The sequence below is a fragment of the Myotis myotis genome, unplaced genomic scaffold (assembly GCF_014108235.1).
Source record: "Myotis myotis isolate mMyoMyo1 unplaced genomic scaffold, mMyoMyo1.p scaffold_m19_p_21, whole genome shotgun sequence".
NCBI classification, from domain to species: Eukaryota; Metazoa; Chordata; class Mammalia; order Chiroptera; family Vespertilionidae; genus Myotis; species Myotis myotis.
Window position 1 is genome coordinate 12,149,569 of NW_023416326.1, and position 17,818 is coordinate 12,167,386.

General features: G+C 43.3%; 1 protein-coding gene across 3 annotated transcripts in view; it reads left to right on the forward strand.

Moving 5' to 3' along the window:
- SDCCAG8 (SHH signaling and ciliogenesis regulator SDCCAG8) overlaps positions 1 to 17,818 on the forward strand; it is a 206,577-nt gene that overhangs the window by 50,721 nt on the left and 138,038 nt on the right. For all 3 annotated transcript variants that reach the window (XM_036355092.1, XM_036355091.1, XM_036355093.1), the window contains exons 10-12: positions 2,338 to 2,490; positions 8,735 to 8,869; positions 11,706 to 11,822. In XM_036355092.1, the coding sequence (XP_036210985.1) occupies positions 2,338 to 2,490; positions 8,735 to 8,869; positions 11,706 to 11,822 (405 nt within the window). The remainder of the gene's footprint in view (positions 1 to 2,337; positions 2,491 to 8,734; positions 8,870 to 11,705; positions 11,823 to 17,818) is intronic.

Genomic DNA, 17,818 nt, shown 5'->3' on the forward strand with positions numbered 1-17,818 from the left:
TCCTTCCCTCCTCCTGTCCCTCAGCTGATTGGCTTCCGGAATGGATCTTTCGCTCCTCGCGTCGGCCTGATCTTTGGATCGTCTGCACCCCCTTCCACTGTTTCGGCACTTAAAAATGGTGATACCCGGCCCTGCTGGGTGTGGCTCAGCGGTTGAGTGTCAGCCCTGGAACCAAAAGGTCACTGGTTCGATTCCTGGTCAGGGCACAGGCCCGGGCTGTGGGCTTGAACCCCAGAAGGGGGCAGGCAGGAGGCAGCAGATCAATAATTCTCTCTCATCATTGATGTTTCTATCTCTCTCTTTCTCTCCAAAATCAATAAAAATATATTTTTAAAAAATGTTGACTCCTCAGTTTTTGTTCAATAGTACTTTTATTCTTTCATTATATTAGCAGAAGTTATGAACATTTGTATTAGGTTCATATAAGGTATCTTTCACAAGAGGAATTGTAAGCCTGAAGCACAAAAGTCTCTAATTCATAATATTTCAAGTTCCAGGGGCTTAAATTTTAGAAAAATGTGCTTTAAAATTTCTCTTAAAATCTAATTAAAAATTTTTTTATAAACATTCTCAATTCGAATTGGACTTGGGACTAGTTCCCTGGGAAGAGTCATTTTTTAGTAACTGTGGTTACTTATCAGCTAATCTGAGACAATTTAATTTTAACCTCATACTTCATCTGAGCATACAGAACTTTCCAGAAGAGTTGGGAAGAAATTGTAGTTTAATACTTCCCAGCTGAGGACTGAAAGCTCACATGTCCTAGATATTTATCGTCTGCATTTATTGTAGCGCTCACCAGAGGGAAGCAGAGCGATGCGTAACTTACAGTTGGTGTTCACCGACACCACTCGTCTCCATTCACAGCAAATGTGACGGTGAGATTCATGACCACGCAGTATGTGAGGCACATGACGCGTGGGTCTCTGTCTTCAGGGGAAATAGAGGATGGACTAGGTGATATTGTAAGCAAGAGCCACTGGAATAAAACTAAGACACCTTAGGATGACTCTGATTTTCTATGTGAAACAACCTAATTTTATTGGAATTTTTAAAAATTGGGATTTTGAAGTCATCATTTATTCTTGAGTGTTATATATACACATAAGATGAATATAGCCAAGAGAAAGTTATAGAATTTCTACTTCTGGAATTGCAGAATGGGAAATTTAAACTAATGGACAGTTATGGATTTTTAAATAACTAGAAATGGAAGATGGCAATTCTCATTTTATAAAACAAATATGATGTTTTGGTCTTTCCTTATCTTCACTTTTGATTACTATCTAATTTTTACTGTAGTTATGGGTGTAAGGGGAGTGAACCAAATTTGACCTTAGTTATATTTAAAGAAGTTTGGTTATTATCTCTCTATATAAAAGCCTAATATGCAAATTTCCCTGTGGGAGTTCGACCGGAAGACCGATTGCTCACTATGATGTGCGCTGACCGCCAGGGGGTGGCGGGGAACAAAGGAAGGCCCTGATGGCCGGCCAGGCAGGGACCCTACCCTTGCACGAATTTCATGCACCGGGCTTCTAGAATAATGATAAAAAAAAAAACCCAGATGCTTGTATGTAATGATAAACTCAACATCTTTTTAAAAAAATTTCATGTTTAACATTTAAAATATTCAAATAACTTCAACCATGAGCAAATGAAAAATCAGTTAAATTGGATACTTGCATATTTCTTGTAGTATAAACATGATATATAATCAAAAGTACTAGAGCACTTCATTTTTCTGATCCCCTTTCTTCAGGATTCTCACTCATCAGTGGCCTTTATCAAGGCCTGTTTCCTGAATTTTGTTAGTTGATAAAAGTTAATGTAGCCTTAATTATGTGAATCGAAATAAATGTAACACTCGAATACTGTTATATTAGTAAGTGTACAGATTGTCTAATTGACTTTATAGTGTGTCTTTTTAAAATATATATATATATTCATTGATTTCAGAGAGGAAGGGAGAGAAAGCGAGAGAAACATCAATGATGAGAGAGAATCATTGATCACCTGCCTCCTGCACACCCCCTACTGGGGATTGAGCCCATAACCTGGGCATGTGCCCTTCAGGTTCAGAATCGAACCTGAAACCATTCAGTCCACAGGCCGACGCTCTATCCACTGAGCCAACCCGGCGAGGGCTATGGTGTGTTTTAAGTATTTTAACACATTAAGCGCCCAGCCTGTTTTGTCTTCCGGATGGAAAGTATAGTATCAGTCACCGGTGACTGACTGGGCGCTTAACGTGTTAAATAAAAATAAAGCCTAACTGTCTCATTTCCCCCTTACTTTTCCAAATTCCCAGCTCCCATTTACTGTCTTCTTCTGCAGGCCCTAATCCAGTGTGAGCAGCTGAGGAGTGAGCTGGAGAGGCAGGCGGAGCGGCTAGGGAAGGAGCTGGCCGCCCAGCAGGAGAAGAGGGCCTCCGACAAAGAGCTGATGAAGAGCGAGCTGACAAAGGAGCGCGAGGACATGGGATCCAAGGTATCCAGCGTCCGGCCCATTGTCCCCGTCGCAGGAGTGTTTGCGGTGGAGTCGCCGATGGCTTGTAGGCTGCAACTCTTTTCTTTTTTAGTACATTTTTATTGATTTCAGAGAGGAGGGGAGAGGGAGAGAGAGAGAAACATCAATGATGAGAGAGGATCATTGATCGGCTGCCTCCTGCACGCCCCACAGTGGGAATCGAGCCCACAACCCGGGTATGTGCCCTGCCTGGGAATCGAACCGTGACCTCCTGCTTCATAGGGTGACGCTCAACCACCTAGCCATGTCGCCCGGCTGTAGGCTGCAACTCTTGAATGAACTTTAAATTTTAAACTCTTTGAAAGAGTCAAATTTCTTGTAACTCAGAGTTTGTAAACATTTTCTACTTTCCATGTGTTTCTCAATGTTATATTCTCTGACTTTTGCAAATAGAATAATCCATCTGATCTCAATCATCAATTTGAAGACCTGGGTGGCTGGAGCATAGGAAGTGAGGGACAGTGTGTGGAGGTTGAGTTGGGAGAAGTGTGGAGGGGCCAAATCATAAGGCCCTTAACATCCACGTGGAGGACTTTAAATTTCACCCAAAACGTGATGGGAGGCCATGGAGTGGCTTTCGGTGAGGCAGTGTCATGAACTCTGAAATTACGTTGCTATGCTGCCTGCACGCCTTCTTGTGCAGTTGTTCGTGAGTAGTTTTTAGATCTCATTCCCCTTAAAAGGTTTTCCTCTTTCTCTGCTTTCTCTGAGTCGATATTCCTGATTTGAGAGAAGGATGAGGTGTGTCTTTCAGTCACTCTGAGTTTAAAGCACTTTTGAGGTAACGAGGGTGACACACTCAGAAAGAAGCTGGAGGCAGGGTCTAGAGCTCAGCAGAGAGCTGCAGATCCAGGTGGCTTTAGCTCTAGTGGCTTCATCCCAGGCATATGGTGTTGAGTTCTAGATCTTCCGCTCTCCATGGAACTCCCAAACCAGCCTCCTTCCCATCTCTTCTCGCCTAGCGGAGCCACCATTCATCCAGTCGCCAGCTCAGAAATTTTGCTGTTGTCATCCCTGTCTCCTCTCTCTCCCTGACCCTCCACGTCATCATGTCACCGGGTTCTAGAGATTCAGGCGCCTAGGAATTTTATTTTATTACTAGAGGCCTGTGCACGAATTCGTGCACGGGTAGGGTCCGGCTGGCCTTCCCCGATTGGAAGGTCCGCGGGTGGTTGGCGGCCCCGCCCCCTGGTCGAACTCCCAGTTGAACTCCTAGTCGAGGGGATGATTTGCATATTAGCCTTTTATTATATAGGATTATTTTAAAAATATATTTTTATTGATTTCAGAGAGGAAGGGAGAGGGAGAGAGAGAGAGAAACATCAATGATCGATCGGCTGCCTCCTGCACACCTTCTCCTGGAGATGGAGCCCGCAACCTGGGCATGTGTCCTGACCTGGAATTGAACTGTGACCTCCTGGTTCATAGGTCAACACTCAACCACTGAGCCATGCCGGTCAGGCCCCTAGGAATTTTAGATTGTCTGTCTCTCCAACCCACTAGGATCCATCGCTCACCCTCTGTTGATTCCTACTTCCCGAGTGATCCCCTTGCTTCCAGTCTCACCTCTTCCCGGCTGCTCTCCACACCACAGCCAGGACAGTTTTCCAAAATAAACATCTCAGTATGGCAGTCTCTTGCCTCTTACTTTAACATTCTTTGTCTCCCTGCAACCCCTTGGCTAAAATTCAGGATCCTCAAGCGCAGCATCAAGTTCTCCATTTTCCTTCCCCTCTTCAGCTCTTCAGTCTCATCTCCCTTTGCCTTTCTTTCTTGCATTGCATGCTCCTTTTAAAAAAATATATATTTTTTATTGATTTCAGAGAGGAAGGGAGAGGGAGAAAGAGATGGAAACATCAGTGATGAAAGAGAATCATTGATTGGCTGCCTTCTGCACGCCCCACACTGGGGATCGAGCCCACAACCCAGGCATGTTAACTTGACCGAATCAAACCTGGGACCCTTTAGCCCGCAGGCCGATGCTCTATCCACTGAGCCAAACCGGCTAGGGCCATGCTATCTTTTTATTTCAGGATCTTCCTTGTGCTTTGCCTCCTGCCTGGAGGAGTCTTTCTCTGCCCACCCCAATGGATCCTTCAAAGTCCTTCTTGGTGCCCCCTCCTCTCACAGCCTCCCAAGGATGAATTAGGAACCTCTCCCAGAGGCTCCCAAACTCAACTTATGCAAGTTCTTGTTGAATTGTGTGTCTCCCCTGGTTTACTATGAGTCCCCTGATTGTATGGCCTCTTAACACCCACATAGCTTGGGACATTCCTCTCACATAAAATGTGCTCCATATATTTTTGTTGAATGAATGAATATAATACAAGAGGCAGCAAAAAGGCCCCATACCATTGGAAAGGTATGACTAAAATGCTGAGAATTCAGAGGATCAGAATCCCTGTCTGCAGGAGATCATGGAAGGCTTCTCGGAGAAGGTGGCATCTCAGCTGAGTTTCAAAGAATAGGAGGGATTTAGAAATGCAGAGGATGGGGAGGAATTCAGGCCATACCGACATGACCAAGGCCTGGAGGGAGGTAAAACCGTAAGCTGAGAGAAAATGGTATCGATTGCAAAGACCGGCAACTGTTCACACGTAGGAGATCTTTGTTTTCTGGTTGTTAAGTGGAAACTTTTGCCTCGCTGAGTAGTTCACTGTGTAAAAATACCTTGACGAGAGTCCCTGCTAAGAAAGAACAAGGGAGGGCTGAAATGCACCAGGCACTATTCCAGGTGCTTCCACAGGTAACAGAGCCTCTTTCTTATGCTGACAATTCTTTCATGAATAACGGTGACAACAGAGACACAATGTATTTCTGAGGCTGAGTCATGTGTCTTGCCCTCAGTAAGTCTTGGTTGTCATTTGATCTGTAGGCCCTGCCCTAAGTACAGGTGCAGGAATAAAGGCTGCAAGTGGTCCCAGCGCTGGGGTGGGTGCTGCCACCAGCAAATGGCAGAAAGTGGCGTTGGAGTAAAAGTCTTCGGGTTGGATCTAAATGGACCTGACTGTGACCGTGAAGAATTGGACCCCTCTAAATTTCAAGGGTAAATAATGGAGCTGACCTACTCAATGAATTGATTGGATTCAATAAGATAAGGTTTTGAGAGAACCTAATATAATACCTGACTTCGAGTCGAGATTTCATACATTTTAGCTTGTGGCTTATTAGATAGATTTCCTGGGTCTTCATGTGAGTAAAAGCACAGATGTGAATAGAAAGCCTAGCTCTATTTTTTATTTATTAGCTTGAGTAGACTTGGGCAAATTACTTAATTTACTGAAGCTCATTTTTTCAGTTGAAAATTAATCCAATATAATTCTTCCTCCCGGGGATTAAGAGGGAATGTGTATCGTACTGCCTCTCACAGGCAGTTCATGGGAGAGGGAGATGGACCGTTAATCACGATGTTGTAAGTGTCCTGTAGTTACTCCCGGACCTGGCTCCCCCGCCTTCTAGCAGCAAGGCATGCTTGCTTGCACTTGTAGATTTCCTTCCTTCGTTTCTTTCTATTATTTGTTTTCTCTCTCCTTTATTTTAATGTAACAGTTTCATGTGTGTGGGCAGCTCTAGGTGCGCAGATGCCTTCTGCCCGGACAGGTTTTGAATCCTTCCCCCGCGCAAGGCCCGTGCTGTGTGTGTGTTGTCTTAAGTGATGGTCTTTGGTTGCACCGAGCCCTCGGGCTTGTGCGTTCAATTGGTCATTCGTCATCTGTGTCCTGAGCTCCCATTGTTCGTGCATTTCCTTACCTGGTTCCCTGGCTAGTAACCCTTCGCTAGAATCCTTCATTCCTGTGCCTCTTGTGTAGGGTACACCGCTTTGGCCCGTGCTCGCACACCAGGGGCTGAGTCAGTGTAGATTTTTCCGGGCTCTCGCAACCTGGGTGTCCTTGTCTCTGGCTCGCCCCTGTCAGAGTTGAAAGGACTTACCTGATCCGCCGCCCTGGGCACTGGCAGTGTCGCAGCTGTCCCTGTTCCTGCTGGCGCCGCGACAGATGTGGATGGAGAGGCTCCCGCAGAGCGATGCTGGCTTCCAGATGGTGGGCGTGGGGAGAGGAAGGTGTGACTCGGAGGGGAGGCTGGGGGGGTGGGGGGGTGGGTGACAGGAGGGAGCAGACAGGTAACGGGCAGAGGAGAGAAGTGGGGGCGGCAGAGGAAGGGGCCACGTGGAGGGAGTGTGATGTGTTACATGCCTTGTCATGCAAACGGACTCAGTATTCTCCTAACATGTCCAACAGTTACTTCAGAAACCACACAGTCATCATATGTTCACCGTACATATCTCCGCATACGTCATATATGATTTTTAGTAGCTGGTCATTAAAGTTTGGTGTATGGTTGCTGGATGGTTCCAGAGAAGCTATCATGACACACTCAGAATATGGATATTCATGAACTTGAATTTTTATATTAAGGAACTTAAATGAACATCTTTGATTTGTTGCGTTGAGCTTCTTCTGACCTTTAGGTTTGAATTGGAATGTGCGTAAGGATGGTTTGCAGCTTGGCGTTAGTAAAGATAATTTTATGTACAAATCAGATTTGTAGCCAATCTTTTGATGATAAGAAGGACATATAAACAGCCGTAAGTCAAATAGACGACTGTCCACAATCCCCGGGAAAGTTACTGCAACTACTGTCTCGATTAGGAAATAGCTACCGGACTCCTCATTTTCATATGTGGCAACGGGAGTTATGTATTTCAAAGGCAGCCTTGGTTTTATCACACAATTTTAGTTACTGGCTTTAATCGTAAAACTGAATTTACATCCACATCATTGTGCAATGGTCGAATTCAAATGGTGTTATTTCAAATTTGCTCGCAGTCCGTGTTTTAACAGTTTAGACACTGATGGATAGGTCTCTATGTTTTGTTCTGGGGTGAGGCAGCATTGCTTCTTTATGTTAGAACTGCTAGCCCGGCTGGTGTTGCTCAGTTGGTTACACATCGGCCTAGGCATTGAAAGGTTGCTGGTTCAATTCCTGGTCAGGGCACAAAACTGGGGTTTCGGGTTTGATCCCCAGTTGGGCACATATGGAAGGCAACCAATTGATGTCTCTCTCTCTCTCTCTCCCTCTCTCTCTCTCTCTCTCTCTCTCTCTCTCTCTCGCCTCCCTCTCTCCCTTCCTCTCTCTAAAAATAAAAATAAAGCAATAAAATAAAACTGCTAATACAAATAAGAAATTAAGAGCCTAGAAATTGTTACTTAGTGGGGAAGAGTAAAATGTAATTGCAAACAATGAAACCATGAAGGTTAAATCTAAGATCCAGAAAGCTGTTCTAACACTGAGAAGAGAAACCAAGAACCTGGTACCCATGGAGTCCCACAGAAAAGCCATTATTCTAATTATTCGGGCATTTAGCAAACATTTGGTGCCTCTCAAGGAGCGTGCCCTTGAGGATCTTAGAGGTTCTGGTGAGGAAACAGACACTGGAAACAGCGTGAGAAGTGCTGTGCCGGGGACAGAGGTGGTTGTCGGAGCGCGTGCCCAAGTGACAGTGGAAATACTCCAGCACCAGGACCGCGTGGACAGCAGCCCATGACAACGGGTGGCGGCTGCAAACAGCAGGCAGGGCCATCAGTGCAGGTTCCCTGAAGAGCCACCCTGCGTATACGAAGAAGCTTCTGTTTGAGCTGGGAGCTGGGGCCAGAGGAGCCTCCTGGAGGAGAGGAGATGTGGCTGAGGGGACTCCCACGGGAGGGATGGGCCAGGAGGTCATGGGAAGGCTGGGGGACTCGGAGAGGGGACTCTCCGGTGGCGTTGGGGGAGGGACTGCATTTCATAGGCCACCAGTAGCTCTCTCTGAAGTGCCTGCCCCTCCAGCTCTCCCAGTCACCAGTCCTCTCTGCCCTGTGTGTGGGGAAGGGTTCGAGAGCTCTCTGATTCCCTGACACCTCCTCTGAAATGCAGTCATGTCCATCCCTCCCATAGCTTAGGTGTCTGCTGTCAGTCACCGCAGAGTTTCAACCAACACTTTGATTTGATCGTGTCACATGTTTTCCAAAATGATGATAGAGACCAGGGAGGTACATACTTAAGTCATGGGGGATAGATGAGTTGAAGAGGCAAAGAAATGGACATACCCAATCCACAGAGAAAGGACTTTGAGAGAGCTCAGTGGCTGAGACCTTGAACTCAATGTATTTTTAATATTTAGTTGTCAAATGACATTATCACTTAGGACTTCGACTTCCTCTTTCAGATGTTAGCTCTGTCTCAGAACATTGCCCACCTGGAGGCCCAGGTGGAAAAGGCTACAAGGGAGAAGGTTTCAGCTGTGAACCAACTAGAAGAAATTCAAAACCAGCTTGCTTCCCGGGAAATGGAAGCCACAAAGGTACAAAGACACATTTTAGCTCAATAAGTATTAAATATTTTCCTTGAAACTTTTTGCCCTAATGCACAAAGCTCAGAAAGAAGTTTGGAGCAGAAAAGTTTTTTGATTTCAATGTAATAAAAGTCCACTTAATTGTCACTCAGCAAACATGTACAGTACTTCCTATTGGCTGGTTGCTGCAAACACTGTACAAAGATGCATTAGACACATATAATATTCTCAAAGAGCTTAAGAGGTCAGTGGCTAGACAGACTTGTAAATAAGCAAGCTTTATTTAATATGGAATATTTGATAAAACTTGTTTTTTTTAAATTTGCTAATTAGGAGTAATTTTTGCCAGAGATAGCATAGGTTTGATCATCTGATCTTCATAATAACACCAAAAGACATATATTTACAACATGAGGCATGTGCTTAACATGAAATTTGCAGACTTGGTCTCTAAAACGAAGGTTCTACTACTACAGCTAATTATTTTATTGGTTTTTAAATTTATACTTTAAAAGTCATATTTTTTTTGCTGTAGGGTTTCACAAACTTGTGAATCTAGAACTAAAATGTTTAATAGTCCTAACTGGCTAATGTAAGGTATGTATTTAAGAAACACTAGAAGTCCATGTAGATTTCAGTAATCAATTGCTTTAACACTAAGAAACTAAACAATGGCATGCATGATGTAATAAGTTAAATGAATTCTTTTTTACCATGACACTCACAAATTATTTTAAAATGCATACCTTTTTGATACTGAATTTTATTTCTCAACATATTTTCCTAAATTTTGACCTATTGTATCCCATTGTTGCTTTATAATTTAGTAATTAAAATGAACTTTCAAGTGAACTTTACATTAGGAAAGGGAGCCTAATTTTTCTTTTTCTTCCTTGACTTTAATCAAGCTAGCAAATGTAGATGTTTAAAAATATCATATTTACCCACATAATAGATATGTTTGTGTGAAGAGAGGGGTAGAAGTAGGAGAACTGATGCAGAGGCATGGAAATGGTTAACCCAGATTTGTAAATGAAAGCTATGGTAGGAGTTTTCAGTTCATCGTAGACAAAGAACTTTCTGTTGAAATATGTACAGTCAAGAATGAGCATAATCTTTCCTTATAATTGTCCAAAGGGACTCAGGCATCAGAGTAGTGCCTTGAGATTGCTTCCAACCTCAAGATAACATAATTCTGGTCCAATTTAGTTTGTCGATTTATTTTAGATAGAATTCAAATGTTATGGATAAACTTAGCAAATGCTAAACTGAAAGTAGTAAGGCAAGGGAACTTTAAAAATAAAATGAAGGGATAAAATAATTTTCAATAAGACCTAATGCTTAGACATTTGTTACATATAATAATTTGTGTTGGTGTTGGGTTTTAAACACCGTGATTGTATAATTGTTGTATAATTATTATTTTCTGGTATTATCAAGTTGGATATTTTCATTTCATTTGTGTATGTAAATCAAATCGATTGAAACAGTGAAGAACTAAGAAAGAAAGTAAATTAGGGACCCTCTGTTTTTTTCTGTCACTCTTAATTTTTAAATGTTATTTAGCTTTAAAAGTAATGCCTTTATGGAAATTACTAATTTTTTGAAATGGGAAAGATCAACTCACACATTGAAAGCATTTGAATTTCAAATAGAATCTTTAGTAATTTTATCCTTTTTCTAGCTTATGAGGGCCACTGGGGGAAAGCTTATTGGGTTTTTTTCTGTCTTGTCACTATAACTTTGGAACAAGATTAGTTTACTTTTTAAAATATGTTTTATTTGAACATAGGAAATGCATACAGGCTTTCTAAGATTCTAGTACCTCAATATGTATGGTACTAATTTCCAAAATTCTAATAATCATTTTTGGAGAAATACCAAATTTGAAAAGGTTTCAGATGAGTATAACCATTGCAGGACACACGATTTTTAAAACTCGTCTTTGTCCATTAGGGGCTGACTGAGCAGAATCGTGTATTCATCCATCTCTCTACAGGTTTTCAGTTCTCCCAGAGGCTTATCATTTCTTTACATAGATTTATCTGCTAATTGAATTTTCCAAATATAGTCATGTCTGTAGAGATGACAGATTGAAAACAAAACTGTAGGAAAGACACTTTTAAGATACTGTGTGTGTGCATTATTTAATGATACATTAGAATTATTTCCCTTAAATGTACACTTTCCTTTTATGCTAAATCTACAGTTACAAATGCAGAATGTTGCTTAGTTCCAGCCCATGACCTTTACCAGGCAATCTTTCTTAATTTTAAATACTGTGTTGTGCATGATAAGATCGGCATCGTCTAAAAAACTTACAGTTAATACGGGCTACTACACCTAACTATCAATAATATAGTCTAATAGCAGAGACAAAAATTTCTTTATAAATTGTCTAAGATAAAAGCCTACCTCTAAAGTCTTTAAAGGAAGGTTTTATAATGCAGAGTGTCCATTTAATCATAACAATTTAAATGAATAATATCATAGCTTAATATTTTCATTAATAATTTTACTTAAAATTGAGATGACAGTGCATTTTGGATGGTAATATGCAATTGAAACTATGATTTTACATAAGAAATCACGGACACATTCCTTAAATTCCTTAGTGTGCATTTCTTTATCTATAGTTTGAAATTGTTATGTTCAGCAATACCTGCTATTGCCTCCACATCTTCACAGAATATTATACTGAATATTCTAATAGGAAAAGTGCCATTCTTAGAAAAGCTGTGCTGTTTTTTATTTACATGCCCTCTAGGGGGCACCAAAAGATCTAATTGCAGGCATTGGCTGGTAGATTCCAGCAGCTATTGATCTAATTTTTATCATCTAACAGGTGTGTGGGGAAATGCGCTACCAATTGAATAAAATCAAAATGGAGAAGGATGAGGCCGAAAAGGAGCACGGAGAGCACAGAGCCAAAGCGAAACGGGATCTTGACTTGAAAGACCAGGTAAGCGATGGTGCAAGGGAGCAGCAATGAGGACATTCATGCTCCATCTCAGCGGTTCTCAACCTGTGGGTCGCAACCCTTTGGGGGTCGAACGACCCTTTCACAGGGGTCGCCTAAGACCATCGGAGAACAAATATTTAATTACATATTGTTTTTGTGATGAATCACTATGCTTTCATGATGTTCAGTTTGTAACAATGAAATTAGGGGTCACCACAACATGAGGAACTGTATGAAAGGGTCGTGGCATTAGGAAGGTTGAGAACCACTGCTCTATCTGAAACTGATGTGGTTTTATTCCTGAGTCATTCATTTCTATTATATTGTTTCTAATAGAACGATTTCGTTCATACTATTAAAAGAATTTCAGTTTTAGTTGCCTAAAATTATCACCTTTCACATGAAGTAGTGAGGATACAACTGCCTGCATATAAATTTCCATTCTGACAGGTTATAAATATACATTTGGATATGTGGATCTATTACTCACAAAAGTTAAGGAAAATGTTCTAATGCGCAGTTTGAACCTAAAATATACGAACATAAAGTTCTCGAAAGATGCCAACTTGAATCCCATTTTAAGTGAAAAAGTTTAAAATTTGTAAGATGAGATGAGTTGATATGTAAATATGTCAATCAAATTGATTGTTGGCAGAGTAAACCCAGTTTTAACTAAGATAACCCTGAATACGTTTGCTCAGGATGCCTAGAAACAGCGAAGTTAGAAATGTTCAAAGAATTCTGCTTATTCAATTTCAGTCTGCGCAGATGTTTTTTATGTTATTTTGTTGAGATCATAGAGATACCCCAATTTTAATCGACAAAGTGGACAAAAAGTGGAGGGAGGCCGTTCTAACAGGCTGACTTGGGTTTTCTGTTTTTATGTTACAATACAGAACACTGAAGGCTTTAATTCTTTCCATTCAAAGACAGCAGGGTGACAAATCCATTCAATTAAAATAAGACTGAGGTCTTAGTATCAACATTTTAAAGAAATTGCTGCAATGGAAAAGTAGGTAGCCCTAAGTGAATGAAAAACAAACAAACATGTTCCCAGTTCAGAGCTTTTTGATATTCACCAACATATTTTCCCTTTCAACCCGATCGAGTCTCTAGGACACAAACACAATTAGGCAACATATTGAACATGAAAGTAATAATGAAACTTAGGATAAAAAGTTTGTCAAGTCAAAATGGCAATCCCTGGCACTAAATGAAAATCTTAACAAATAAAAGCCAGTTCTGCTTTGGCCCCACTGTAGTCAAAGCGTTACAGAGTTCTCAGTGTTCAGAAGAATCTTCATGATGAACATGTATGAATAACGGGACTGTTTTATTCCACCCAGTTGGGGGCGTGCCTGGTAACGGAATTGACAGTCCTTTTTATCAGGGACCGAAGGTTAGAAGTACCAGACCTACCACGGAGCTTCCCTTCGCTGATGTATTAGGACTTTTTAAAAAGTGTCCTGTTTGCAGACTCACTGGCACTATTCTATACCTTTTGTGTTATTCTACAGCATCTGCCAGCACAACGTGGTGGGCTAACTTGAAAAATCTAGCAGAGAAGAGTTTCTCAGTTATTTAGAATTCCATTATAATCTTCTGGAGAGAGAAAACACTCTGGGAACAATAACAGTATGATATCACTTGTAAATGAAAGCATGTGAATGAGTCTTTGCCGTATTAGTCTGTTGGTGTTATTTCTATGATGAACCGGCGATGGTGCAGAGGCTAAGGGCGCAGGACTTCAAAGGGAGCAGTTTTCATTTGTAAACAATTCCTGGTAGATATGAAACCCTGACAGTTTTACAATGATTTTTAGTGTTTTATTTTTTATGTTTAATTCTTTATTGTTTAAAGTGTTGCCTACAGTATTACCTATGTCTCCTCCCCCCCCCCATTGACCTCTCCCCGCAACCCCCACCCCTCCTTGATTTTGAGTGTTTTAGATAGAGACGTGCATTTTTAGGAGATCAGAGAGTTGGGAATAAAACCTCCGGACCGTCACGTGGTGTGTGTGATGGCCCTGTGACCGCTGTCCTTGGACAGAGTGTGAGGACATCTTACAGGCAGTCCTTGTCCCTGTTCTGTGTGAACAGACAGTGTCAGAGAAGCGAGCGGCGGTGTCTCGTTCCAGGGTGACCGGGGGCAGCCGAGCGGCCATTGTTCTTTGGTCTTTCAGCCATGACCTGACCTTCTGTCTGTGAGGCCCACATGCTCCTCGGCTTGGCCACCATCTGCCCTCGGGAGAGAAATTTACATTTAACTTTCAGCAGCGGGGCCTGCGGAGCGCCCATCTGAAATACCTCGAAGGACAGGAAGTGTGTTTAACTTCTTAAGTGTTACACGTCGTGCCATTCAGGGTAATACGCTGGCTCTCTCGGTGCCCGGACAGGCTGTTCCTGGCACTGGAGTCATCGTATTCTCATCTCATAACACGGATTTGTGTTGATCTGACCACTTGGTGCATTTCTCAAGGAGGTGGGAAACTGCGATTGGAATGTGGTGAGAACAAGGGCTTTTTGATGTACACAAACCAGGGCAAACGGTCGGCCACCAAGTCATTCTCCCCGTGACCCGAGCCCTGGCGGCGGCATAATCAGGGAGAAAGGTTAGGAGGGTAACAATGGCCGTGTCTTCCTCACACTCTGTCCTTTGTAAAATGGATATTGTGTCAGGAATCCATGGTGGATTCTTCTTTCCATCAACTCCTTTGTACTCTTCCGCTCAGAGAGCTCCTGTCAGCCTCACAGGATGCTGCTTGCACATAAAAAAATTAGGAAAAAAAAAAAGACATTTGGTAAGGAAGACAATGAAAAAGCTGCATCTTTATTTTTATTAGAAACTTTTTGTAGGCTATAAGCGTGCACACACACACAGACACACACACCCCCTTAGGGGAATTTAAAAACACATATGGGGATGAAGAGAATATTATAATGAATTCCCTCATTTTCGCAGCATCGTCATTTTGCCAGTCCTTTTCCTCTATCTCCCATCTTCTCTCCTTCCTCTGTCTTCATTCTCACCAGCCTTGTCTCCCCGTCTTCTCTTCTCTGTCTTCCTCTTTCTCTTGTTGTCCTCTTCCTCCAGTTCTTCTGTTGGTGAAGTATTTCAGACAGAGCTCAGTCCTATTCACCCATCAGCACTTCTGTGTGCATCCAAGAAATACTCGTTTTCATTATCACTAGGTCATTTTCACACCTAAGAATATTAACAGTAATTCTGTAATATTATCTAATGCCCAATCCATTTTCAACTGTCTTTCACCAGCTCAACAATATTGGTTTTACAGTTGGTTTATCCAAATCAGGGAAGTAGGGATGTTAGAATATTATAGTATTACCTTCTTTAATAGGAAAGAAAAGGAAATATTACAAATATTCAACTTTCTTTGTCTATTGTTTCATTAAACGTCATGCACAATAATTCAATTGTGCTCTCTATTTATAAGGCGACATCATTTGAAAGAAATATGAATCAGGCCGGTGGGAAACCATTTTAGGGGACTGGCTGCCACGCAATAGCCCCTCCCTGTGTCCTGATGGGGATTTCGGAGCCTTACACTTGAGATGGAGGCAGCCTCAGGAAACCCCCTACTCCCAGGCGAGGCAAGGTCGCTGACTCTGAACTGAGTGGAATTTCCTTCGTCACCTCCCATCTTGGTAGGTGAATCTCAGATGATTCCTTATAGCCTCTAAGCTTTGATCCAGGAGAAGAGAGAGGTTCCAGGTGCAAAAAGGTCCAACGTTTTCTTTCTTCTGCGGTCTCCCTCTCACCTGACCTGCCATGGCGTTTCCTGTTTGCTCTTCAGGGTCGTGGTTCCCCCCCACCCCCCACCCAGGGATGCTCGGGAGGGTAAGGGGGTGCAGGCCACACTCACTTCCCGTGACTCGGCCTGCACATGCGCCATGGCTTCTGGGTGCTCCCCACCAGCAGCCGAGGACCTGCATAAGCCCCCTGTGGGGGCAGAGTGAGTCATCCTTCCCATCCCAAGGGGGTCAGACACACGACCCCTAGCGATTGCAACCTCCAATGAGGACACACTTGGTACCTGGGTCTCGGGGACCAGGTGCTCCGCCCACTGAGTCCCCAAGTGTCCTGTGGTGCAGCCACTACAGTCAGGATGGTCACCTCCATGTCCTGCCCTGAGATGCCAGCCGTGTACACACTCAACCCAGCCTTCCCGCCTCACCTCCAGGCTCCTGCCAGGGGAAGGGACAGGGACAGCAGCAGCGCACACGCCCTGGGGGAGGACAGTAGGTCACAGGGCGGGGCCCAGAGAGGAAGCTGGGGGCACAGGGTCTGAGAACTGCCCCGGGCTGGGGAGAGATGGTGAAGGAACCAGAGCGCACAGAACCGGGTACGTTGTTCATGAGATTCTCCTAGAAACCCGATTCCATCTAAAGTGCTAAGACTCTCAGGACGTCGACCACAGGGCATTGAACTGCAAGCCCTGCTCTCACGCCCCAGAAGCCACCGTGGCTGTGGGCAGGCAGGCAGATTGGGTGCCTGATGCACATGTATGCACCCACCGCACATGCAGACACGGGTGGCCACCTGTAGCCCAAGGGCCCTGCTGCCTGTTTGCGCAGGTGAAGTTGTACGAGAGCCCAGCCCCACCCATGTGTCAGCCTGCTGCCTACGACAGAGTGGAGGGGTCAAGACAGAGACCACATCACCCGCAAAGACGAGAATAGTTACTGTCTGACCCTTCACAGGAAGTTTGTCAGCCCTGCCTGGAGGATGGAGCTACAGCTGTGAGAGCGTGGAGCTCAGTGCAATGTTCAGGTCACGTAGCAGACACGTGCACTGGGAGCCTGTCTGATCCTGTTAACCAGCGTCACCCCAGAAAATTTAATTGTTTTTCAAAAAGTGGAGCTTTGAGTTAGAAGACTCCGTGATCTTAAATGAGAACTTAATGGCTTTTCAGTGTTTGCAGCACAGCATCTATGCCACATGCCTGGGTGTTAACCCTCCGATGGCATCGCCACACCTGGGCGAAGGGCTGGTTATAGTGCCATTATCTGAGTAGTGGTGTAACAGTGGCTTCCCTGGGAGTATAAATATAAAAATTTCACATTTACAATTTTGTTTTTAGATTGGGAAAACAAAATTCTAGAGATAAGACGTACTTACTAGTATCATGTAGGTTATAATTTGGGAGTTGTGGCTACTATTGAGTAGGAAGCATTGAAGTTCAATGAAAGCAGATATTTAAGGGTAGAGTGCCTATACCAGTGGTCGGCAAACTCATTAGTCAACAGAGCCAAATATCAACAGTACAACGATTGAAATTTCTTTTGAGAGCCAAATTTTTTAAACTTAAACTATATAGGTAGGTACATTGTTATTAACTTAATTAGGGTCCTCCTAAGGCTTAGGAAGAGCCACACTCAAGGGGCCAAAAAGCCGCCTGTGGCTCGCGAGCTGCAGTTTGCTGACCATGGGCCTTTACAAAAGAAATCCATTGGTAAATTCTGGCTAGAAAAATTAGGGCAAGAAAGGCTTTGAGGTTTGCTCATGTCTGCGGGAATATGACTCAGCACTTTCATACCGACTTTGAACATGGACTCTATCAACACAGGAGTAATTCCCTGAGCTCCATTGAGTTAATGAGATGGGGAAGAAGTGCGTCTATATTGTTTGGCGTTGTGTAAAGATGAGTGGAAGCCTGGAAAGTCCTGTTAAAGCCAGAGAAATAAAAGCCATCAAGCAAAGTCGACGAACTACCTTTTTACTGAGAGAAGACTGGACTATCGCACACTGTCCTCAAGGACTTGACCGATTCTTTCTGGGAGAAAGCGACACACCTGATCTTGACCTTCAGTATGGACAGGATAAGAACAAAGTGATTTAATCACAGAACTGGCAACACAATAGCCAGAAATAGGAAGGTTCTGACCATAGGAGGATCGGAAAAGATGGTTGCAGCAGGAACCGAGCTTTCTGAAGACCGGCTGATGCACCTCTGAGGCCCACCATCTTCTGTTGGA